The sequence below is a fragment of the Ruditapes philippinarum genome, unplaced genomic scaffold (assembly GCF_026571515.1).
Source record: "Ruditapes philippinarum isolate M1 unplaced genomic scaffold, ASM2657151v2 ctg497_1_1_1_1, whole genome shotgun sequence".
NCBI classification, from domain to species: Eukaryota; Metazoa; Mollusca; class Bivalvia; order Venerida; family Veneridae; genus Ruditapes; species Ruditapes philippinarum.
In genome coordinates, this window is record NW_026867165.1 from 98,791 (window position 1) to 126,417 (window position 27,627).

The 27,627-nt window shown below is 32.9% G+C and overlaps 1 protein-coding gene and 1 long non-coding RNA gene across 4 annotated transcripts in view; one reads left to right on the forward strand and one right to left on the reverse strand.

The window, feature by feature from the left end:
* LOC132735092 (syntaxin-binding protein 5-like) overlaps positions 1–27,627 on the forward strand; it is a 119,603-nt gene that overhangs the window by 48,609 nt on the left and 43,367 nt on the right. For 2 of the 3 annotated variants that reach the window (XM_060721996.1, XM_060721995.1), the window contains 6 exons: positions 740–812; positions 1,520–1,670; positions 12,251–12,318; positions 14,171–14,211; positions 17,563–17,765; positions 18,126–18,272. In XM_060721996.1, the coding sequence (XP_060577979.1) occupies positions 740–812; positions 1,520–1,670; positions 12,251–12,318; positions 14,171–14,211; positions 17,563–17,765; positions 18,126–18,272 (683 nt within the window). Of the gene's footprint in view, positions 1–739; positions 813–1,519; positions 1,671–12,250; positions 12,319–14,170; positions 14,212–17,562; positions 17,766–18,125; positions 18,273–20,052; positions 20,134–27,627 lie in introns of all 3 variants that reach the window. The other variant, XM_060721994.1, reaches the window with a different exon arrangement.
* The window catches only part of LOC132735094 (uncharacterized), a 55,359-nt gene that overhangs the window by 11,027 nt on the left and 16,705 nt on the right, over positions 1–27,627 (reverse strand). The window lies entirely within an intron of this gene.

Genomic DNA, 27,627 nt, shown 5'->3' on the forward strand with positions numbered 1-27,627 from the left:
TCATCCATTTATAATAATATTATGTTGAGGAAGAGTGTGTTATTTCATTGTTGGACAGCTTTAACCTATGTAAATAATGGTGTTTAAGTCATATGTTTGTATACAGTTAACTTATGTTTGTATACAGTTAACTTTTAACAAGTAGTTTTGGATTCTTCACTAGTATTTACCTGTATTTGAAAAAAGCTGACATTTTCTACGCATTTACAAAGCATTTAGCTCAGTATAATACAAGAATACATGGTTGTCTGTATAGAGAGTATGAAAGATAGTTGGAGACACTAAAATCATTTGAGGAGACACTAAAATCAAAACGCAATAACACCTATAATTTTAAAATGTACAGTTTTATCAGAGGAGCAACTTATTAGTTTAATATATGGAAATAAGCCTATTAAAGTTTTTTTATCAGCTCAATGCAAGACTATATAGGTTATAACTTAGCAATTAACTGTTATAACCCTAAATTTCAAAAATGGACTTGCCCATCTTTCAATCTGGACTAAACCATTCCTCATGTTTAGTAAAAATTTCAAAATATATTCTGACTGAATAGCAGTGATAACAGTACAGACAATGATCAGTTGGCACGGAGTCTTGTCTATACTAGTCACATGGGTAGAATCTGTTCCTGCCAGCATGCTTAGGGTTAATGTACATGTAAGTAGTTTAAGGTTATTTCAAGAGCACAGAACTGTATTGCTTCTGTTTGATAATATTTTTATTTTTGTTCTTTCAGATTTCCAAGACCCTTATGCAATTGCCGTGTTATTACAAAATGACCTAGTTGTTATTGATCTCACTTCTCAAGGGTAAGTGTAACTACCACATAATGTTCAATAGAAATGGTAAATGCTGAATAAAATAAGGTCAACATTGTGTGCAGAATGCTAATGGCAATTATAACAGACCTATACAAGCTTAACAGACCTATACAAGCTTAACAGGTCAGTCAGAAAATCTGCTTAGTCGGCATGATTTGTTCGCAGCTCAAATTCTTAGATACCATTAGCTTATATACAAGAGTCCGAAATAAAAGTGGGGAAAAGTCTGTTAAGGTCTGAACATAATGACTTTTTGCTGATATTTTTTGCCAATGGTCGAATATTTCATAATTATCTAGGTCCCAAATGACCTCAGTTTTAAATATTATTCCCAAATGACCTCAGTTTTAGATATTATTCCTAAGTTACCTCAGTTTCAAATATTATTCCTAAATTACCTTGATTTCAAATTGTATTTCTGAATGACAGTGGTTTCAAATGCTATTACAGATAAAGTTAATAAAAAAGACATGACTATAAACATATTAAAAGCAGCGAAATAAAAAAGACATTACTATAAACATATTAAAAGCAGCAAAAAATACGAGATGAACAAACAAACATAGTATTCATGTTACATAATGACCGTAAGTGCTTATTTGTAAGGAAATTCAGCAGTGCTTTAACTAGTTGTTTTTACACATTTAAAAGAGAAATAACTGTTACACAATCTAACCTCTGTATCTATATTACAGGTATCCGTGTTTTGAGAACCCCTATCCAATGGATATTCACGAGTCCCCCGTTACAGCGTGCCAATATTTTGCAGACTGTCAAACCGACCTTATACCAGCCCTTTATTCTGTCGGCACTTCTAAACACAAACGAACTGGATTTAGTGAAAAGGTGTGCAATATATGGATTTAAGTAATACAAGTATTCCTTAAAAGTGCAGGTTTTAGTGCTGTGTGGTGAAAGTGTTTGGAATTCTCAATGGATTATATTTCTGTTTTCATTTATTTTTTCCAGTCTTATTTTATATAGAAATTTAATCTTTGGTGAGGTCCTTTAATTACGAAATTTGGCAATAAATTGCCAAAAGGTAACTTCAGGATTGCAATGCTTAGCCATACTGTTTTCAGCCATAATGATGCATGACATTAATAGGTAAGAAAGGTATACTATACTGTATTATCAGTTAAGAGATGATAAACTGAAGTTTCAATTTACAAGGTTGTAAAGGTAAGTCAAAATTGTAGTCTCTGTCACCTTAAAGGGTGAAATTTGTGCAATGTACTATATTTGCTTCAAATTTAGAACTGTTCAGTGCGGAATTTAAGAAATAATCAATATGCTAGTAATATGCACCCAGTTATAGTGGCATTTGCAAACAATTAGTTTGGTTTATAAAGAATTTATTTTAGTTTGAGCCACACTTCAGTTCATGTACTGAGACATGAGGAAAGTTCCTTGCTTAAGGAAACAATGACTTGCCTCTGACTGGGTTTGAACCCATGTAGCTATTGATCATTACTAGTCGGATACGTTAACCAGTCTGCCATGCTGCCACTAAGTTTAACTTTAACTATTTCAGTTTCAAGCTAGAATATTAAGTGTGTATAACAAAGACATTGATTTTCACCTTTAACTTACGGAATTTTTTTGTATTGGATTTGCCCAGCTTTGAATTTGGAGTAGTCCATTCAAAGTTTAAGGGATTTCATATGTGAGCTACAACAGTAATTTTGAATTCTTAGGATAAATCACAATACATGTAGCTTTCTTTGGGGGGGAAAATCTGAAATAACTTATTGGTTTGGTTTATTCATAAACAATGATCGAGACAGAAATTCTGTGCTGGGTATTATATAGTCAGATGGCAGGGCGAAATCAGTAATATCTCAGAATTATTGTGTTTCTCCCAGACATTTAGGTATGGTCGGAAATAATTGCTACAGATAATTTATAATAATGTTTGAATAATTGTTGTAGATAATTTGATATACAACTAGTGTTTTAGTCATGTTTGACAGATGTATGATTATTTGTGTATTGAGTCATGTAAAGATGCAGTCCCATGTTTCATATGCTCACATAATATTGTTAGATTTTCATGACCTTTGCAAAGAAAAAATATGGTCTGGTTGCAAAAGATTGCTTTTGTTTTAGTTCTAGATTATAACTTCTGTCAAAAGGCAGTTCGTAGTAATGGCTTGTGACTTTTTATCACTTGCCTAGGGGGGTCATCTGAGGTATTCTCCCACCCATGAAACTGTGTCAGTGTGGCTTGTTATGCAGTCAAAAATAGAAAATAAATAAAGAAGTTACTGTTAAACTTAAAAATACATAAATTGATATATTTTGACTAACCTGAAGCTGTCATCTTGAAACACAAGATAGATTGATTTACGACCAAGTTAATTATAAACAATAACCATTATTTTTTATGCCCCCATATATACATGTCTACATGTTACTTTGTATATAGAAAGTGTTTGTAAGAGAATATGACAACTCTCTAAAATGTTTGTGTAAGCTACAAGATCATTAGATATTTTCTTCAATGGTAAAATAATACCAAAAGCATTTTCAAAATAGGAAAATTTTACAGTAAATATAGACTGTCCATTAAAAATGTTAGAAACGGATTTTGGAAAATTTCAGCCACTTCTTTGCAATTAAATAGCAAGTGCAAGGATTACTATGTAACACACATTGACCATAGTGTTCTATATAAGATATGTTGCCATGGTGTACTATATAACACATCCCATCATGGTGTACTATATAATACCTTTCATCATGATGCACTTTGTAAGTCCTGTCAACATGGTGTACTTAATAAGACCTTTCATCATGGTGTACTACATAAGACCTGTCATCATGGTGTACTATATAAGACCTGTCATCATGGTGTACTATATAAGACCTGTCATCATGGTGTACTATATAAGACCTGTCATCATGGTGTACTATATAAGACCTGTCATCATGGTGTACTATATAAGTAAAGACCTTTCATCATGGTGTACTATATAAGACCTTTCATCATGGTGTACTATATAAGACCTGTCATCATGGTGTACTAAATAAGACCTGTCATCATGGTGTACTATATAAGACTTGCCATCATGGTGTACTATATAAGACCTGTCATCATGGTGTACTATATAAGACCTTTCATCATTGTTTACTTAACCCTTTCCCTTATGAGCATATTGTGAAAAATGGCTGTTTTCATTGAAAAGCCTCCTGTTACAAGTTCAAACTGCTATGAAACTATGAATGATGCTTCAATACTAATCAAACTTGGCACAAACGTTGACTGGACCATTGCCTTTGTAACAACATGCTCAGTCTTAAATTTCCTGTTACCATGGCAACAAGGGGAGGTCTCAAAATTGCTAAAGATCACTGTTTTGCCTTGATTTTTTCCATCAAAATTTATTTCAAAGTGCTGCGACTTATCAAGGGTTTGAGATAGGGTCAAAGGCTTTTCAGCGTTGGTTACATGTTACCTTATGATCGACCTGTGGTCATTTTCAGCCTGTCACAAGTCAAAAATTTTCTTGGCGATGAGGGGGACTACCGCCCCCCTTCAAAACCCCCAAACAGAAGGGGGCACATCCCCCTTCTCGCAACCCCCTGATGTATCTTTTGGATGGGGGGGAGCGGCGGCGAAAAAGTACTCACTTTTTTTAGCAACATTTCTCAAACAAAAAACATGTGTTTGGGGCCAAAATAGGACATTTTTTCACTATTTGAGGCCTAAAAGAGTGGGGGGGGGATAGAAAGTGCGTTATTTCGCGTATATACACTTCAGCCTCATTAAAACGCTCATATTGGGGTCCAATGTCTCAACACCGCGTTCTAACGAGGCTCTCATTAGAACGCTCATTGCAAAATTACCGCATTACCCCACCCACTGCATATATATATAACGCTGATTTTTTTACTTACTGTTCAATGAATATCGACATTATCTTTTTCTAAAACCATTCAATGATGTAAACATATATCATATTCACAAATAATACTAATTATATATAAAAGAAAGGAAAAACTTTTGAAAGAAAATTATAAATCATGAATGTAGTGTAAAACAGACCTGTAGCCATTACTGTAATGACGTTTGATTAACTAGGGGACACAACTAAAGCTGGACTGTAAATAACATTGTAATTTACAGTCCAGCTTTAGTTGTGTCCCCTAGTAAATCAAACGCCAATTACTTCCTGTCATGGTCGCTCTATTTTACAGTGCAGGATTTTAAATTTATTTTGGGCTTGTGGGTTATTTAATTCAGCGAGGTTTACATGTCAAAGATATGTGTGTGAATTTTAGTTTATTTATACTCACCACCGAATGCCAATGTAACAGTTATGATATAGATTTGAGATTTTGGAAACAATTTGAAGACAGGTAAAACAACAAAAGAGCGGATAAACGCTTACCTGGGCATGTTTTTCACACCTTTGGCGATCATAAATGTCCTAATAACAATTGTTTATTGTACTTGGCTATCAAATTGAGCAAGCGTTATAGCGCGCTATAAATCTAAGTCTACTTAAAAAAAAACATTTTTTGGGGGGGGAAGTTTTTTTTTTTTTTTTTTTTTTTTTTTTGGGAGCCAAGGTCTATGAGCACTCTACTGAGATTAGCGTTATAGTGAAGAGCGAGTTATCGAGGCTACAGTGTATATGAGATAAAGGGTTAATAAGACCTTTCATCATTGAGTACTATATAAGACCTGTCATCATGGTGTACTTTATAAGACCTCTTATCATGGTGTACTATATAAGACCTGTCATGGTGTACTATTACGACCTGTCATCATTGGTGTACTATATAAGACCTGTCATCATGGTGTACTATATAAGACCTGTCATCATTGTGTACTATATAAGACCTGTCATCATGGTGTACTATATAAGACCTGTCATCATGACTATATAAGACCTGTCATCATGGTGTACTATATAAGACCTGTCATCATGGTGTACTATACAAGACCTGTCATCATGGTGTACTATATAAGACCTGTCATCATGGTGTACTATACAAGACCTGTCATCATGGTGTACTATATAAGACCTGTCATCATGGTGTACTATACAAGACCTGTCATCATGGTGTACTATATAAGACCTGTCATCATGGTGTACTATACAAGACCTGTCATCATGGTGTACTATATAAGACCTGTCATCATGGTGTACTATATAAGACCTGTCATCATGGTGTACTATGTAAGACCTGTCATCATGGTGTACTATATAAGACCTGTCATCATGGTGTACTATGTAAGACCTGTCATCATGGTGTACTATATAAGATCTGTCATCATGGTGTACTATATAAGACCTGTCATCATGGTGTACTATATAAGACCTGTCATCATGGTGTACTATATAAGACCTGTCAACATGGTGTACTATATAAGACCTGTCATCATGGTGTACTATATAAGACCTGTCATCATGGTGTATTTCAAAAAACATGTTGTCTTTGAATAGTCACTCTACTAGGGACCTCTAAATTACTCCCTCTAGGAGGCAGGTGAAATTCATGTGTACATTTTAACATATTTAGTATTTTTGCAGAAAGTTCACAAATTTTTAAGTTAAAGTTTCTGTACACAGTTCTGCCATTTATACTTGATATGTGTCAGCATTAAATGTACTATTTCATCAAATAACAACTAAGTTCTTGTGAATCACATATAGGTTTGTTTTTTCTCCCAGGAACAACTTGCTTCAGAAAAGTGACAAAATAGAATGTAGGGAAAATGAATGGGAGCTGTTATATAATAGCCCATAATTGGATTACTGCTGAAACTCGTTTATAGTTCTTGTGAAGCATATAACTGTAAAAGATGAACTGTTAAAGGTCAATTTGATTTTATCTTATTTATGTTCTGTCTGGCCATAAATAAAGGCTTGAAATAGAAACACACTGGAATTCTGGGAACTGATATTTTAATTTAGAGAACAGACTAATGTACTTTCATTTATAATTAGACTGTAATGTTAAAGTTTACAAGAATTTTTATTTATTTTTGATAAAAATAAATTCAAATGTACCTAAAGAGTGGGTGACACACCTGCAAAAAAATTTCTGAACCATAAAAACCCTACTAATATTTGTGTTCTGGAACATTTTTTGTTGCCTGCTACAGGGATTACTGACTTGCATGGACTCCTTCCATTTAGTCCCAGGCCTTTTTAGCTCACCTGTCACAAAGTGACAGGGTGAGCTTTTGTGATCGCTTTTCGTCCGGCGTCCGTCCGTCCATCGTCCGTCCGTCGTCCGTCCGTAAACTTTTGCTTTAAATGACATCTCCTCATAAACCACTGAGCCAATTTCATCCAAACTTCACAGGAATGTTCCTTTGGTGGTCACCTTTAAAAATTGTTCAAAGAATTTAATTCCATGCAGAACTCTGGTTGCCATGGCAACCGAAAGAAAAATCTTTAAAAATCTTCTTTTAAAGAACTGTAAGAGCTAGAGCTTAGATATTTGGCATGGAACATCTTCTAGTGAGTGTCTACCAAGTTTGTTCAAATAAAAGCCCTGGGGTCAATGATTTTCCCTATATGCATAAAGTAAAAACTTAAAAAATCTTCTTTTAAAGAACCCAAAAAGCTAGAGCTTAGATATTTGGCATGAAACATCTTCTAGTGAATGTCTACCAAGTTTGTTCAAATACAAGCCCTGGGATCAAAATTGGCCCCGCCCTGGGGGGTAATTGATTTTCCCTATATGCATATAGTAAAAACTTAAAAAATCTTCTTTTAAAGAACAGTAAGAGCTAGAGCTTAGATATTTGGCATAAAACATCTTCTAGTAAATGTCTACCAAGTTTGTTCAAATAAAAGCCCTGGGGTCAAAATTGGCCCCGCCCCAGGGGGTCATTGATTTTCCCTATATGTATATAGTAAAAACTTAAAAAATCTTCTTTTAAAGAACTGTAAGAGCTAGAGCTTAGATATTTGGCATGAAACATCTTCTAGTGAATGTCTACCAAGTTTGTTCAAATAAAGGCCCTGGGGTCCAAATTGGCCCCGCCCCAGGGGGTCATTGATTTTCCATATATGCATAAAGTAAAAACTTAAAAAATCTTCTTTTAAAGAACCCAAAGAGCTAGAGCTAAGATATTTGGCATGAAACATCTTCTAGTGAATGTCTACCAAGTTTGTTCAAATAAAAGCCCTGGGGTCAAAATTGGCCCCGCCCCGGGGGTCATTGATTTTCCCTATATGCATATAGTAAAAACTTAAAAAATCTTCTTTTAAAGAATCGTAAGAGCTAGAGCTTAGATATTTGGCATGAAACATCTTCTAGTGAATGTCTACCAAGTTTGTTCAAATAAAAGCCCTGGGGTCAAAATTGGCCCCGCCCCAGGGGGTCATTGATTTTCCTTAAATGCATATAGTAAAAACTTATAAAATCTTCTTTTAAAGAACCCAAAGAGCTAGAGCTAAGATATTTAGCATGAGACATGTTCTAATGGGTGTCTACCAAGTATTTTCAAATAAAAGCCCTGGGGTCAAAACTGGCCCCGCCCGGGGGGGGTCATTGATTTTCCTTATATACATAGCAAAAACTTAAAAATCTTCTTTGAAAAAACCCAAATAACTTAGAGTTTAGATATTAAGCATGAAACATCTTTAAGTAAATATCTACAAAGTTAATTCAAATAAAAGCCCAGGGGTCAAAACTGGCCCTGCCCGAGGGGTGTCATTGTTTTTAACTATATGTGTATAGTAAAAACTTAAAAAATCTTCTTTTAAAAAACCCAATGAGCTAGAACTTAGATGTTTGCATGAAACATCTTCTTATGGGTGTCTACCAAGTCTGTTCAAATAAACAAATGAAAGCCCTTGGGTAAAAATTGGGCCGGGGGGGGGGGGGGGGGCTATATACAGGTGAGCGACCTCAGGGCCATCATGGCCCTCTTGTTTCCTCTATTTTGTGTTAAACGCCACATGGCAAATTTGGGAAATTTGTGTCATAAAATTTTCCAATTTGGGAAAAAAAATTATCCTGCAATTTGCCGATTTGGGAAAATATGATAGCATTCAAGGTGTTACAATTGTTAAAATAAAACTATATAAATCTTACTTAAACTGTTCAGCTTTTTCTGTCATATCAAAAATACAAGGACAGGCTAAAATGTGTTCAAATGTAAAACTGCTATCAATTAAAAGTCCTGATTTTATTCACAAAACATGAATTGTATTCAGTAAATTTGAGGATATAACTCGGTATGTTAAACAGTCTATCGCTAGCTTATGAAACTTAGGGAACTTCCGTAACGCTATTTCCCCGACACCAAAATTGAAAATGTGGTTCTTTTTCTTTCAAATTGCCGACTTCTAGATTGGGAATATTTTTTTGGGAATGAGGAAAAAAACATAATTTGGATGGGCAATGGGGCTCATATTTGGGCCCGTGGGATAGGTGAAAAAAGGCCTGAGTCCTGTTGATATTGACTATAGGTAAAATGTCACCAAGGTCAAAAATAGATGATTTATGCTATTTGTATGTAAGTGACTTTTAGATCCACATTTCTAAGAAAAAACAAAACTTATAATCTTCATGACCCACTGGTCAACATTGGTTAACCTTTTTAATTTTAAGTCATTGACTTCAGTACCAATCAAACTATTTCATTGAAACTAAATATCAGATGTTGATACACCTATATCAGTTCTACCTTTTGAAACCATTCTCAGGTCAAAAGCTCAAAGATCAAGGTCACTGGGACCTCAAATGACAATAAAACATCTGGCCATTAAATCCAAGAGCATTGAATGAGAAACTACACCCATTTTGGAATCATTTTGGACTCAAGGTTCATGTGACCTTTACTTCAGTTTATCTGTACTTATTTTTAGATTTCCCCTAATTGTGATAAATGGTTTTGTCCTGGCTGAAAGATGGGCAAATCCATATAAAATATTTAGCTAGGTCAGGTTTAAGTTGTATGGTACAGTCTGCAGCCAATTTGATAATAAATAATTCTAAAACTTTACATTAAATGATTAGCTTCTAAGGTGTCATCAAAGGCTAAAGGGAAGTATTCATAGTTTTTGTAAAAAATTATTTCTTATTCATTTGTTTTGTCATAACAAAAAGGGACTTGGGTATCCCTTTAGGTGCAGATATTTAGGTGCTAAAGGTTATGGCAGATATAAAAGTCAGATCAGACCAATGTAGTCAAACTAGATGATACTGTGTATTAATACATTAAAATGCTAGTAAATGCTAGTCCATTACACAAATACAATCCAGTAAAGGTTAAATATTTCAAAACTGGTAAAATAAAAGGTCTGGTCACATGTCAGTCCATGGTTAAAGGTTGATATAATAATAATTATAGCTAATAATGTGTCTAACAATTTCATATGTCTGCTTTATTGACCCTTAAGTCTGTAACTGATGTTAAAACTGTTAAATCCTTAACCAAAGGGATTTACTTTACCACAAATATATAGCCAATTGTAACCAAAGAGATTTACTTTGCCACAAATTTATATAAACCAGTGGTTAAAGGTTGATATAATAATAATTATAGCTAATAATGTGTCTAACAATTTCATATGTCAGCTTTATTGACCCTTAAGTCTGTAACTGATGTTAAAACTGTTAAATCTTTAACCAAAGGGATTTACTGTACCACAAATATATAGCCAATTGTAACCAAAGAGATTTACTTTGCCACAAATTTATATAAACCAGTTGTAACCATAGGGATTTATATTGCCATAAATATATAGCCATTTGTAACCAAAGGGATTTACTTTGCCACAAGTATATAACCAGTTGTAACAAAATGGATTTTAACTTTGCCACAAGTATATAAACCAGTTGTAACCTAAGTGATTTTAACTTTGCCACAAGTATATAACTAGTTGTAACCAAAGGGATTTTAACTTTGCCACAAGTATATTCTTAGTTATAAAGATTGTTGACAGGTTATATGGCTCTATATAAATGGCTGTTTGTAAATATAACCAGAGCCACTAGGCGAGGGTTATATTGCAAACAGCTATTTATATACGGCCATATATCCTGTCAACAATTTTATAATAAATTTATAATACAACACACATCATTTTTTGGAGAAAGAAAGTAAGATTTCTTAATGAATCAACAATAGCTGTGTGTATAAAACTATATAAACATCACTATTATCCAATGAAAAGCGACGTTACAAACATGCAGTATTATGAAACCTGTTGTAACCAAAGGGATTTACTTTGCCACAAGTATATAACCAGTTGTAACCGATGGGATTTTAACTTTGCCACAAGTATATAACCAGTTGTAACCGATGGGATTTTAACTTTGCCACAAGTATATAACCAGTTGTAACCGATGGGATTTTAACTTTGCCACAAGTATATAATTAGTTGTAACTTAAGGGATTTTAACTATGCCACAAGTATATAACTAGTTGTTACCAAAGGGATTTACTTTGCCACAAGTATATAAACAGTTGTAGGCAAAGGGATTTCAACTTTTCCACAAGTATATAACCAGTAGTAACCAAAGGGATTTCAATTTTGCCACAAGTATATAACAAGGTATAACCAAAGGGATTTTAACTTTGCCACAAGTATATAATTAGTTGTAACGAAAGGGATTTACTTTGCCACAAGTATATAACCAGTTGTAACCAAAAGGGGTTTTGTCTGATTGGGTTTTACGTCACACCGACACAGTATAGGTCATTTGGCGCCTTCCAGCTTTACTGGTGGAGGAAGACCTCCGGTGCCCTTCCTTGAATTATTTCAGGCACGAACGGGCACCTCAGTAGAACCACTGATGTTCCATAAGCTAGCTGGATAGCTTCCTCACATGAAAGAATCCAAAGTCCCTGACGGGATTCGAACCCACAGCGATGAGGGGCAAGTGGTTTGAAGTCAACGACCTTAACCACTCGGCCACGGATGCCCCCCAAAGGGGTTTTACATTTGCCACAAGTATATAACCAGTTGTAACTTAAGGGATTTTAACTTTGCCACAAGTATATAACAAAGTTGTATCCAAAGGGATTTACTTTGCCTCAAATATTTAACCAGTTGTAACAAAAGGGATATTTTTTGCCACAAGTTTATATTAACCAATTGTAACCAAAGGGATTTTAACTTTGCAACAAATATATAACCAGTTGGATCCAAAGGGATTTTAACTTTGCCATATTAAGTATATAATCAGTATTAACCAAAGGGATTTACTTTGCCACAAGTATATGACCAGTTGTAACCAAAGGGATTTTAACTTTGCCACATGTATATGACCAGTCCAGGTCTTATACTTATTTATGTATTTTGATATTGAAATCCTTTCAACTTGCAATGGACTGTTCCAAATTCAAAGCAGGGCAAATCCATTACAAATATTTAGCAGGTAAAGACATATCAAATGACATTTTAGTATGGCAGCTAGTCTTATACTTGTTTTATTTCTATTTTCAGCGATGGCCAATCAAGGGTGGAGAGTGGGGCACAGCTACCTGCAGCTATCCAGAGATTATAGTCACAGGGTAAGTACTCCATAACCCAACAGCTGTTGGTTCAAAACTTTGAAGAACCATTGAATTCTTCCAGAGGTCACTGGATCTTGGGCGTAGTGAAATTCCACTGTGACGATGATGTCTGACATTGAGTGTAATGGTTATTTTTCTCTCTCAGCTGATTCTGTAATCATGTGGGATAAGTGGTCAATCAGTTGTTGAGAAATTTGTAATTACAGTATAACTTCGGAATTCCCGAACATTTTTCAGGGTCCCGGAATTTTGAAGTGTGAAAATTAAGAAACTAAGACTTATATTGTGATGAAAAACAAATATTTCAAGTTAATAGCTTGTACTAGTTGAAAACTACTAAATGATAATTAACATTATGCTATTGTATCAACAAATTTAGGTGAAAGTGAAATTTAAGTACATGTATAATTATGAACTATGAAAAAGTCCTATAATTTTGCCATTTTATGAATTTAATCCGCTTCATATATTTTTCATCAGGTCAAAAAATTTTAAACAGTTGATGTTTAATATTTCTAGTTGTTCAGATAATTCTGAACTTCTATATTCCGGAAACTTCCAAATACCAACCTTTTTGGCTAGACCCATAGGTGTTAGGTTTTCAGAAGTTACACTGTACTGGTTACCTACCCAGGAAAGCTGGTTAGGTGAATCAACTGCCGAGATATGACCTAAGGAAGATGTCCAGGAATATATAGAATGGAGTGGTTTTATCCAGAAGTACTCTGATGCCTAAGATAATGAAGAAGGGGTTGTCCAGGGTCTGCGCCACCAGTTTATTCATGTTGTTGATATGAATGTTTTGCACCAAAATGGCCACCTATAGGAATCAGCTTTTTCATTACTGTTATTCTTTTCTAAAAGGAAAAATGAGCTGCGTCACAACAAAACCAACATAATGTGTGTGCGACCAGCATGGATTCAGACTAGCCTGCGCATCCGCGCAGTCTGACCAGGATCCATGCTGTTCACTATCAGTTTCCCTACTTGTAATAGGGTTTGTAAGCGAACAGCATGGATCCTGATCAGACTGCACGGCAGGCTGGTTTGGATCCATGCTGGTCGCATACACATAATGTTGCTTTTGTCATGGCCTGGCTCAAATGTTCATACCCATAGAAAGACACAAAAGTTTTTTTCTGATGCTTGCCACCAGACTTCTCGCATCCTCTGAGCGTGCATATTACCCCTGGATCACAGGCTGCCATATACTTATCAGGAAAATGTTAGAGGCAAACCAAATGATTCTAAGTAAAGTTTGAAATTCTAAAGAAATGTTAGAGTTACACAAACCAATCCAACAACATTTGGCTGCCAATAGAACTTAAGTTTAGCCATTGATGTTACATTCATATTGTTTAATGCAGTGCAGATGCACTTAAATGTTGAGAAACAAACATATTTAACATGTCTGGAACCAGTCTGTAAGAATAGCTATATGATGCTATGAAACCAGTCTGAATTCTCTTGAGTTTAATATCTCAGGATAAATTATAGGCGACCGACTTATCTTAAGTTGAATGACTGTATCTGGTTAAAGAAGTTTCATGTTTTATAGACAGTGCTGTGGGGACTTCTTGATGTAGAGAAATCTTTGTTTGATAGGTGGGCATTTTATGCAAATCATGTTCCAATCTAGTCTGGCTCGAATGCTTTTACTTGGCAAGGGAGATGGATGCATTTCATCCCAAGATGTGTTTCTTGTAATTTTTGTTCTGTTTCATGTATGTTAAAATTTGTCATACATGGTTTCATGCTAACACTGTTTTAACATCTTAACACTGTTTACTTCATATATACATACCTGTCATATGAAAATTTTGCATTAGAAATATGTTATTTCTTTCAGACATGCGGATGGTTCCCTAAAGTTTTGGGATGCATCAGCAGGTGAGTTCATGTGTTGACCTTAATGTATCTTATCTTGTTTTACATTTTCTTACCTTATAGTCAATTATCTTTCATCAGAGGAATAATATGATCATAAATATTGCTCAACTAATAAATCACATCTTACGCCTGTTTTATCATTTGAAAAGAAAATTAAGGTTTCCAGAGATCAGATTGACCCTTAACTTGCTGAACTTCTTAAATGACTTGCCCAGTTTCCATTTTTGGAACATTTAGGTCAGCAGGTTAAGGGTTAAAGTGGATGATTTTCCTTGACAGTTTTTTAGCTCGACTTTTTTTTTTTTGAAAAAAAAAGTAGAGGTATTGTTATAGTCAGGTCGGCGTTGCCGTTGCCGTCTCCGTTGCCGTTGCCGTTGCCGTTGCCGTCCGAAAACTTGTACCTGGATCATAACTTTTTTATTTCTTGGTGTATTGTCTTCATACTTGGCCACAACAACCCTTGGGACAAGACCTTTCAGTAGACCACACTAACCTTGACCTTCATCCATAAATGACCTTGACCTTCAAGGTTAAAAGTCCAATTTTTGCTTGTTCATGCTGTTATTGGCTGTTACTTTGTTATTTTTGAATGGATTGTCTTCAAACTTAAACATAATAATCTTCAAGGATATCCCTTAAAAATAACCAGTCAGACCTTGACATTCACTCATCAATGACCTTGACTTTGAAGGTCAAATTATTGAAATTTTCATTTTTTTGGCTATTATTGGCTGTAACTTTGTTATTTTTGAATGGATTGTCTTCAAACTTGAACATAATAATCTTCAAAGATAACTGTTAAAAATATACCGAAAGACCTTGACCTTCACTCATTAATGACATTGCCTTTGAAGGTCAAATTATTGAAATTTTCATTGTTTTGGCAGTAACTGACCGTAACTTTGTTATTTTTGAAGGGATAAACTTCATATTATAACAGAACATTCTTAAGGACCAGACCTTGTTGTTTATCAAACCCAAATTTGCTTGGGCTCTTTAATGACCTTGACCTTGAAGGTTATATTACTGAATTTTCTCAGATTGTGCATTTATCGGTGTGTGTGTATGTATAGTATATGTATTATATATAAATATGTATATAAATGTGTGTGTGTATATATATACATATATGCAGGTATATATATATATATATATATATATATATATATATATATATATATATTTATATATTTATAAAATATATATATATATGCATGTATATATATATATATATAGATAGATATATATATATATATCAAATATATATATATCAAAATATATATATATATATATATATATATATATATATATATATATATAAATGTATATAATTGCGTCATGTTTTTCTATTTTTAGAAATTGCGTCATTTTTTTCTATTTTTAGAAATTGCGTCATTGTTGCTATTTTTAGAATTTGCGTCTTTTTTTTTTTAGAAATTGCGTCATGTTTTTCTATTTTTAGAAATTGCGTCATTTTTTTCTATTTTTAGAAATTGCTTCATTTTTTCTATTTTTAGAAATTGCGTCATGTTTTTCTATTTTTAGAAATTGCGTCATTTTTTCTATTTTTAGAAATTGCGTCATGTTTTTCTATTTTTAGAAATTGCGTCATTGTTGCTATTTTTAGAATTTGCGTCATTTTTTCCTATTTTTAGAAATTGCGTCATTTTTTCTATTTTTAGAAATTGTGTCATTGTTGCTATTTTTAGAAATTGCGTCATTTTTGTTCTATTTTTAGAAATTATGTCATTTTTTCTATTTTTAGAAATTGCGTCATTGTTGCTATTTTTAGAAATTGCGTCATTTTTTCTATTTTTAGAAATTGCGTCATGTTTTTCTATTTTTAGAAATTGCGTCATTGTTGCTATTTTTAGAAATTGCGTCATTTTTTCCTATTTTTCGAAATTGCGTCATTTTTTCTATTTTTAGAAATTGCTTCATTTTTTCTATTTTTAGAAATTGCGTCATGTTTTTCTATTTTTAGAAATTGCGTCATTTTTTCTATTTTTAGAAATTGCGTCATGTTTTTCTATTTTTAGAAATTGCGTCATTGTTGCTATTTTTAGAAATTGCGTCATTTTTTCCTATTTTTAGAAATTGCGTCATTTTTTCTATTTTTAGAAATTGTGTCATTGTTGCTATTTTTAGAAATTGCGTCATTTTTGTTCTATTTTTAGAAATTATGTCATTTTTTCTATTTTTAGAAATTGCGTCATTGTTGCTATTTTTAGAAATTGCGTCATTTTTTCCTATTTTTCGAAATTGCGTCATTTTTTCTATTTTTAGAAATTGCGTCATTGTTGCGTCATTTTTTTCTATTTTTAGAAATTGCGTCATTTTTTTCTATTTTTAGAAATTGCGTCATTTTTGTTCTATTTTTAGAAATTATGTCATTTTCTTCTATTTTTAGAAATTGCGTCATTGTTTCTATTTTTAGAAATTGCGTCATTTTTTTTCTATTTTTAGAAATTGCGTCATTGTTTCTATTTTTAGAAATTGCGTCATTTTTTTCTATTTTTAGAAATTGCGTCATTTTTTCTATTTTTAGAAATTGCGTCATTGTTGCTATTTTTAGAAATTGCGTCATTGTTGCTATTTTTAGAAATTGCGTACTGTTGCTATTTTTAGAAATATGCTTAATGTTTCTATTCATATATATACAAAATATATAAACAAAACTAATGTGACAAGACAGACCAACTAAATTTATAAAAAGGAAACATCAATATATGTTCAAACCTTTCTATGTTTGCGTTTAGAAAAAGTAAAAAGTCGAGCGTTGCCCCCGCCCGGCGGTGGCTCTTGTTTAAACGAATGCCAAAGAGACACTGTCTGTCCTTTAGTTTTTTTTTTAAAGAAATGTCAAAGGGACACTGTCCTACCTTCATTGTGTCAGAAGAAGTAAGCAGTTACGTGTAGCAAAACAGGATAGTACTGGCTCAGAATTAGGGAATTATTTAGGTAACTTCCAGCTGGTATATGCCTCAGGCTCAATTCCTGTTTAAATTAGGCTAAATTTCTGTTAAAACTGGCTCAATAGTCAACAAATATGGCAAACATACTCTTCCTAGATTATGTTGTATAGCCAGGATTGGAGTACTAAGTAAAATGTTTCACTGAAGCAATTGTGTTTGAACCAAGTACCATGTCATGGGAGTTTTTGTTGTTGACGGTAACACATAATACTTGAGTGTATGTCTGAAGGTCCTATATATGCTAGAACTGTTTCTGTCAGCAAATATGTCTGTAAATTGAAACATTTGAACAAATAGGAGAATTCTGTGTCTGGCACTTTGGAAAATGTGTTGACATTTAATTGAAATCAAACTGTCTGTTTGTTGTATTTTTCAGTCACATTGCAAGTGTTGTATAAAGTTAAAACTGCCAAAATATTTGAGAAACCTAAGAACAAAGTGCTAGACGGCCAGGAGGACGACCCGTTTGCTATATATATGATATATTTAGATCAAGAAAGTCGGTTACTAACGCTAGCTGGAGCTACACATGTGATGCTGTTTAAATTTTCTAAACAAGAATCATCCATAGAAGTTCCAGTAAGTTTATGTTAGGTATTTTGAAACCATAGCTAGAATCTAAAGTTGTTTTGGTTATTTTGTATGGCTATAAATAACTTGCTATTTTTTTATGCCAATAAAGTTATTTGAGTTGAGTTGAGTTAACACAAAATGTTGTTTCTCAGTGCTCTCATCATTTGATTTTCATTAATAAAGCCAGTTTATATGATTTAAACACCTATTTCTACTCTTATTTCATACAATAAATATTAAGTGGTACAGTTGATATTAAGATTTAGAGTTGATTGAATTTAGTTATCGAGATTTTTTTTCTCAACATAATCTATTAACTACAATACCAGTATTTCAACACTTCAATAATGTTTTCTCTTTTTCTAGTCATTAGAAGTATCAATAGTATATGAGGTATTTGATGATCTGGATTCACCAGACCTAGATTACCCGAAACCCAGTCTGGGCGTGGCAACCCAGCAGCATAGTGGCAGTGTGGGCTCCTACTCGAGCAACACATCAGATAGTACAAAAGTAAGTACACCTAAAAACCTGTTCAAAGATAGAAAATGTGTTAAATGAAGTTTTGGAGACAAAAGTTGCTTCCTTTGTGCAAAACTGTTGTTTTATCCATTTATTCAAAATTCCTGGTTGCTTGTGATGACTATTTTATTGTGAAAATTCTTTGTTCACATGTTATATTTAAGCTTAATAATAACAAAAATTATTGCCTTCACAAACCAGTATTAGTGCCATATGAGGAAATAAAGTCTTCGCTGAAGTAGTGCTATATGAGGAAATATAGCCTTGGCTCTAGTAGTGCCGTAACGGGAAATATGGCCTTTGCTGAAGTAGTGCTATATGAGGAAATATGGCCTAGGCTCTAGTAGTGCCATATGGGGAAATATGGACTTTGCTGAAGTAATGCAATATGAGGAAATAAAGCCTTGGCTCTAGTAGTGCCTTATGAGGAAATATAGCCTTGACTCTAGTAATGCCTTATGAGGAAATATGGCCTTGGCTCTAGCTGTACAGTATCAAGAAATAGAGCCTTGGCTGAAGTAGTGTCATATGAGGAAATATGGCCTTGGCTCTAGCAGTGCCATTAAAAGAAATATGGCCTTGGCTTTAGCTGTACAGTATAAGGAAATAGAGCCCTACCTCTACCGGTAGTAGTGCACTTAACCTTTATAATTCCTTGATTAAATGATATACATCTCAAGAATTAGACCACTGCTACCACTGATTGCAATGATTTCAGTTTTGCATAAAGGAAACACACAGTGCATGCCGCAAGTTTTATAGGACATAAAATTTCATGATTCTTTTTCTCCACAGTTACTGTAGTTTTGAATGAAATCTGATTTCGAATAGATTAGTAACTTAAGTAGCTATTTTAGGAAATTAAGTTGTTAAATGCTTGCCAGTGCAATTATTTTGGTATTTACTAGTAATTGTTTGGGATAAATGATAGAATTCTATGAAGTCATTACTGCTACTGCTCATGCCATTCAAGTATGACATGATTTAATTGCATTGTCCAGTGTGTATGTATTGTAGATGTTTCCATCTGCAGTGGATCCCTATTCTGTTTTTTGATTGAATTTCTCACGATAGATAAATACCATACTAATTCATCATATTAATAGGCGTGTAATTAACACAGTGAGGCGTAATTTACGTAGTGAGGTGTGCTGATGTCAGTTTCAATATGCTCCAATCAAAAACACTATTTTACCTTGAATTTTTTTGAATATTTTTTAAAATGATTGTTTGAAAATTTGTTTTTTGTCATGTTTTAATGATTATGTATAAAATTGTTTTAAATGTTTATTTGTTTGTACAATTATTGTGTGTTCAGTATTTATAAAATGATTAAGATGCTGTTTTAAAGAAACAAATGTTTTGGGGGTTTGAAGCAAATTTTAAAGGTTAAATTTGATTGATTAGTTTTGGGAGATATGTTAGATTTATTCTAGATTGGGTCACAGAAAGTTCCAATTGTGTCATTAATTTGATTTCAACTAAATAAGTAGTAATGATCAAACTACAATCAAAATCTGAATTATTTGATTCATTATACTAGTGACCAAGTACTGTTGGGACGGGTCCTGGCATTGCACAACAATTTTTTACTTCTAAAACACACTTTTTTAGATAGATTTTCTTCTTTTTCTTTTTATTTTTAAATCACCCTCAACTTATTAATGTCTAAGGAAATAGAATTTATGGCATATGTATACATTCTTATTTTAGGGGAACATACTTAACAGTGTAAATCAATTAGGAATATTATGAACATTGATATTTTCAGACTTCCAAACCTAGTTTAAGTGTTTTACAGCAACAAAAATCGGGCGGGAGTATGGGCTCATACTCGTCCGACAGCACAAAAGTAAGGGCTCCATTTCTGTATTGTGCCGCAGTTTTATCCAGTTGTATTTTTTCTACACTTTTTGCAATTTTTATGCATTTGTATATATCTTTTATACAAATTTTTAGAATGTTCGTATACAGAAACACTACATATGTGACCATGAAATGTGCTTGTGCTTTGTTATGAAATTTTATGTATGAGAAAGATGTAATTTGAGAAGAGTTTTTTCATTTTAAACAGTTCTTATTGTATGCAAAAATTTACTTCCTTTTTAAGTCCGTAAATCAGGTTTAGATTTATAAAAGGCAACATTTAGGAGTGGAAATGAAAATGATGCTAATTTTCATGTAAAATTAAATCCATGTCTTATACTGGGACAAATAGATATGGTATAATGTTTTAATTTTCACCAAATTTTCTTGTGAGCTAGTATGATAAAATTATAATATTAATATGAATAATATAATGCATGGTTCGTGTTTAGAGCCCCAAATTTCTCAAGCACACATTTGTTTATGCTGTAAGCATTTTGTGTAGTATTTTTTATTAGAAAAGTTATAAGTCTCGTACTATATGAAAAAACTATTTTGTTTTGGTTTGCACTTTATTCAATTTATTACATTTCTGTCATCTTTGATTCACATTTTACCTTATAACCTTTGGTATTTCTAACCTAAATGCTAAGTGATCATAACAGAAGTGAGAGGGTGTTAATATATAAATATAAACTTTTATGTTCAAGTTAGCAAGTTAGATTTCTTGCACTAGGTTTTGTTTTTTGTTTTTTTATAAAGGCAAAATTTGTTATTTTTTGCACACTCTTGGAACAAATTGATGGCTGCATGTGTAGTGTTTCTAAGCAATTTTTTAAATATCTTTTTCATATTTGTTATTTTCATGTTTATGTGGTTCTTATGTGCCCTGTAATGGTCATATATATATGACGTACACATACTCTTGTGGTCATTTTTACCATGTGTAACATTCCTGTGTAAGTGTATTGTGAAATTCCCTGTCCCTTTTCCCTCTGGGACTTTTTATTTGGCCACAGCGGCTAAGATTTTTATGCAGTAACCTTCTAGTCTCATTCCTCAGGTTTTATGTTATTTTTAATGAACTCGACTTTCTCCATTGTTGGGATCTTCGCCAAGTGATTACGGTGAGTGACTACACGCCTTTTGCCCCTCACGACCGCGGGTTCAACTCCCGGAATGGACTTCTGATTCTTTCTTGTGACAAAGCTTTCCAGCTGCTTTACCGAACTTTTGTGTTTCTACTGACAAAATGCACAGAAAGGCATCCAAGGTCTTCCTCCACAGTAAAGTTGGAAAGTCACCATATGACATATACTGTATACTATGTTGGTGTGACGTAAAACCCAACAAAAAAAGCTTTTAAGGTGGCTCTCTCTTAATTTATATGAATTTCATTCAGTGCATTCTCCCGTCATTTCATTGAATTATATTCTGAATGTCAACCTTTATGTCCAGTTCTAATCTACATCTTTTGTGAATCAATAAATATCAATAAATGGTACCTCATGTTTGAACTTTTCATTACTAGTATTTTTATGATAAATGTGCATGTCTGATTTCATGCTAAATTTCATCCAGATTTTTTCATTATTACCTTTAACTTGCAAGACTTTTATAATGGACTTGTCCAGCTTCCACTTTTGGAACTGTCCATAAGTAGTTTTAGGGATGAAGATAAAGTATTAAGTTAGCCTGCCAAAAGTTATAGAACCTGGTCAGTCTGCATGGACTCATAGGCTGACCTGGCTCTATACTGGTGTCAAAGGCTTATCTTTGTCAGTTCCAGCATTTCTGTCACAAAAAAATAATGGATCTAACATTGAATTTATTAAATTTTTTATACATTCTACTAGTATTTATCTAGCATTATTCAAGAAGTTTTTTACAAATTGTTTGTGTGTTTTTTTTCTTTTAAATTTCTTGTTCTGTTTAAGAAGTCATATACAAGATACAGTTCTTATGGTGCTTGACAGCTACTGTGTGGTATCAATAAAAATTAAACACCCTTACTTAAACAATATTTTTAAAGTTTTTGGGGGAATTATGTTTTTAATGTATTTTCTGTCTATTGATAATTGAGTTGATAATAGTACTTTGAGACTATATAACAACTTGAAACTATCACTAAATTTGAAAAAAAAAATATTTAATTGAAGATGCAAGGAACAAAAAATTGTTTATATTTTTTTGTTGTTTTTGTTGTTGTTGTTGTTTTTGTTGTTAGTTTGTTTTCCTGTTATTGTCTTGTATGTACGCACATTTTAAAGTTTTGTATATGTTGTTTCACTGTCTTTTCTGCACTTTTCTCAGCACAAACCCTTAATTGAGATGAAAAACATTTTATGCAAAAAAAATAAAAAAATACTCTAGCTGAAAGCAAAATGAAAGCAAAATGTGTCACCTTAGTGCAATAACTGGTTAACTCCTAATTAATTTAACCTGTTTCTGCACTTAGGTGACAAAAAGTAACTTTAAAACTTAAAATCAAGAAGAGATATTAAGCACAAGTCATAGGTAAGAAAAAGGGTCAATATTTTAACAAAACAAGTAGGCAGGGGTCTATGTAGCCTAATGGTTAAGGCTGCTGACAGGCCCCTCATTACTGTGGGTACGAATCTCACCAGAGACTTCAGATTCAGTCCATGGGTCTACTCTGGTTCCTGATCTTGGCTGAAAAATGCATTTGAGGTCTTTGGCCAGCTGGAAAGAAGGAAAGACTCCATAGGACCTTAACCCTACAGTATTGGTGTGCATTAAAAAAGAAAATGATAATAAAATAATACAAAATAGAAGTAAACAGGAAGGTTTTGTACTTGAATTGTTAATTGTGTCCTTAATAACAGCTTAGATATGAAATACCCCACAGGAACTTGTTTACAAGTTGGCTCTAAAAGGAACTCCACGGAGGTCTCAAAGCCAAAAATCATAAAAATTTGAAATTCATTCATCAGTCAGCTGATGCTATTAAAATTGAAAACTATGCAATAGATAATATGTAAATGTACTATGTACTATATTAATAATTAATTTTTATGCAATTTTTGGGCCGATTTAAGTGAAAAGAGTTTCAACCTTTTGGGGACAATTTGGGCAATAAAATTGATTATCCCTGGGAAGCAGAGTGAGCATATGATTTAAATTTTGTGCATGTGTTCTTGGTACAAACCTACATACAGTTAATAAACAATAATCTTAAAAAGATGTTTTCAGTACCTAGATGTCAAAAAACCTCAGTGGGGTAAAAAAAAATACTTTAGCTTCACTAGTTAGTGGTTCTTGTATCTTAATGTTTGAAAAGGTCCTGTTAATTAAATTAACACATTGATATGAAAAATACACAAATATTTTTGTTATTTCAACCAGTACTCTTGTTTCTTTGTAAATTGAATTAGCAATATCAAGTTTGGGGGGATGGCATTTAGGAGTTTGTTGTTGTTAGCTCGACTATACGAAGTATATGGAGAGCTGTCCTACTCGCCCCGGCGTCGGCGTCCGCGTCCAGATTTTAGATTAAAGTTTTGGTGCAGTAAAATATTTTTCACTATAACTTTGTCATTTCTTAAGGTATCAACTTCAAACTTCAAATATATGTTCCTTATCATCAACCACATCTTATGTGACAAGGTTCATAACTCTAGCACCAATATTTTCAGATTTATCTCCCCTTGAACTTAGAATTTTCCTTAAAAAATACTATTTTTTACTGTTACTTCTTTATTTCTTAAGGGATCAACCTCATACTTCAAATGTATGTACCTTATCATCATCCCCATCTTATGTGACAAGGTTCATAACTCTAGCACCAATATTTTCAGATTTATCTCCCCTTGAACTTAGAATTTTCCTAAAAAAATGCTATTTCTTACTGTTTCTTCTTTATTTCTTAAGGGATCATCCTCATACTTCAAATATATTTACGTTATCATCCTCCCCATCTTATGTGGCAAGGTTCATAACTCTAGCACCAATATTTTCAGATTTATCTCCCTTTGAACTTAGAATATTCCATAAAAAATATTATTTTTTTACTGTTACTTATTTATTTCTAAAGGGATCAACTTCATACTTCAAATATATTTACGTTATCATCATCCACATCTTATGTGACAAGGTTCATAACTCTAGCACCAATATTGCAAGAATTATCTCCCCATAAACTTAGATTTTTTTACTAGAAAAATGTTATTTTTTATTATAACTTTTTTATTTTTAAAGGTATCTACCTCAAACTTCAAATACTTATTCCTAATCATCAAATACATTTTATGTGACAATGTTCATAACTCTTGAAGCAATATTTACAGATTTATCTCTCTTTGAACTTAGGATTTTCTTTAAGAAATATAATAACTTCTTTACTTTTTTAAGGTATCTACTTCAAACTTCAAATATATATTTCTTATCATTACACAAATGTTGTGTGACAAGGTCCATAACTCTAGCATGACTATTTCTAGAATTATTCCCCTTGATCTTGGAATTAATGTTAACAAATGTTATTTTTTTACTATAACTTAATACATAATTATACATAATTGATTTTTCTTTCATAGTTTTGTCCTCCTTACTGCGTCCAGTATTTTATTAGTCGAGCTTCGCTGTCTCCTGTGACAGCTCTTGTTTTTCTTTAGAACTGAATAATACCTTAATATTTTATTTCCTCCTCAGAAAACAAATATGACCTTTGCAAGAGTGCTTTTTAAAGCATAACCTTTTTCAAAGTTTCATCTCTTATAAAAATGTGTTCCCCTTCGTGAATAACCCTTGCTTTGCTGAATTTGTACAATGGACTTGTCCAGTGCTTTGAATTTGTAATGGTCCATTATTATATGAAGGGGTTCCAATATCAAAGTGTTAAGATTGAGCTGTGAAGGGGTCAGGTTAAACTGCAAAGAATTGTTGGCTAGTCTGGCCCTATATGGGAACCACAAGGCTGTTAGTATGGGATCTATCAATTAAGGAGTTCTATATTATTACTGTATAAACTATAGTATTACATTCTATAATTTGTATGTTTAAAGAAATTTTGTATTTTCTGCCACTGTCAACAATTGCCAAGATAAAACTTTTGAGAATAGTTAGCCAATTTTTTTAGTGCTCCTTGAGGCTTTTTTTTTTTTGATAATCATTAAAACAATAATTTTGTCACCTTTCAGTGCAGTAATGGGTTTAAATTTAATAGTTGTAAAACCATTACTGCACTAAAGTGACATGTCATGTTAAATGTTTTTGCACAGGTATGACTTTTATGAGTATAATAGAAATAACTTTATAATATAAATGCATTAGGCGCAAAATAGCAGTACGTGGGTTGTCCCAATATTCTGTGACAAGAGTGTTGAAAGGCTGAATAAAATAGGTACGAATTTGATATTTTAATATGTTATAAACCCATATAATTGAAACATTTTCACAACTTTACATAGAAAAATATTAACAAACAACAAAAATATGCCGTAAATACCATGGCAACTATCTGAATCGCGGCGCACGTCAGCGTTAAATCTATTTAAGGCGCCTTTCTCTAATACTCATAATGGCCTTTAACGCAAAATGGTGCAGCTTTACCCAAAAATCGTCATTTACAGACTTAAGTCATGTGGTTGGTATTGTCTGTCGAATGTTTGGATGGCCACATTAATTTTGCTATACGTGAAATTTCGGTCTCGTTGCACCTGCTTTTAGCTGTAGGAAATAGGCGACGGAGATCGGTCTTCCTATTCGTGTTTTCCTTTTCTTCCGCTTTTTGTAGCGCAAACCTCTGGTTCCGTTTATGCATTTGGTAAACAAATGCTCAGGATATGTTGCTAAACTGTTCTATTTGGTATATTTGTGAAAATCGTAACATGAGTCATCTCCAAATAGTCACAAAACCTGAGTGACCAGTTCACTGCGCCGCAAATACTTCTAACGTCGCCATTTTAACTTTCCTATTTTATATGAGGTATTTTCATTTATTCGTATCTTTTTTGTTTGTTAAGTTATTTAACTAAAATTTTCTGAGATGATGTAAACATAGCAGCAGAGGAAATCAATGTGACATTATGCAGACATATTATCAGATATTTTAAATATACGTAATTAATCTTAGCCTATTTATAACAAAATGCAAATTATTTGACGTGCGCCAGCAACTCTAACCAATGTCGTTAATACTGACAATTTCTAAGTAACTAGAGTAATTTTTTTGCAAATGATTTGTTGTAATGTTAAATAATAAACTTAATGGTTATATGCGTGAATTATTATATATTGGCGTTAAAAATGAACCGTCTATAAAATTTGTCACGGACTTTTGGGACAACCCTCGTATATTGACATTTTCATGTAATTAATGTTTTCATTGTCACTAGCTTTTGTAAATTTTATGTTATTAAATTTTTTTACTGATATATTTCATTACAATTATTACTGTAACATTAATGCCCAGATTAAAAGTGCATGCATGAAAGTCGTTCTGACTTTAGATATATTGAAAGGAAAAGACAAGTTTCTTGAAGGGAGTGGAGGCAACATTGGTCATTAACCATTATATTTTGATTTGCTCCTTTCTGCTTTTTTTCTGAAAATTAGATTGAAAGGTTGTTATAGGAAAACTATATTATTTATTGCAGAACTTTAGATGAAGCAATGATGTTCAAATCTACCATGGGTTCCTGCATTATGCTTAATATTTTTCAAATTACTGATCAAGAATGTGAAGTGTTGAAATTGCAAAAAAAAAGGATCTGAAATTCACCATTGCCCCATGCTGGAATCAAATGATCTTCTGCATTTCTGCAGTCTGACTAAGCTCAGTACTGTTGGCTGACTTACTTCAAATATTTCATCTTGATATCCCTAAAATTCATAATGGATAGGTCCATGAATGGAAGCAGGACTAGTCCATTTTAGAAATTTGGCAGGGCAGAGGTTAATCTATAATGTCTAGAAATGGTCAAACATTTCATGACTCTATTGTCAAATCAATACCTTATTAGTATTAAGAGTGAAGGATCATATATCAGGCCACATTAAGGTCCCCAAACAAGAAATACTATATTCTTTGCCTATTGACCAAAGTCATAAAGGAACTGAGGTCAAAGATAAGTCTTGCCATTGATCAATTTCAAACCAAAGAAAAAGGATCCGCCAAATCAAAAACCTTGGTACATTATAACTGAATTGTAGACTGGTTTTGTGTACTCACTCTTTTAACAAGAAAGTCTGTTCAGATTTTTTAGAGATCAGTGTCTCAGTCTGGATCTATTTTCTAACTGGATATTGTAGTGAATATTTATTAACAGTCCCAGACTGATTTCAAAATGAACTTTTATAGCTCCAGGAAACTTCATCTTCAATTATTGAAATTCTACTAAAAGTTTCCCTGAAAAATAGTAATCAGTTTTCTCTTGCACAGAGGTAGTTATTGTGTTATAGCATAGTATAGGAAGAAAAACAATTAGTAAACTACAATTTTTTATTAAAGTGGCTATGT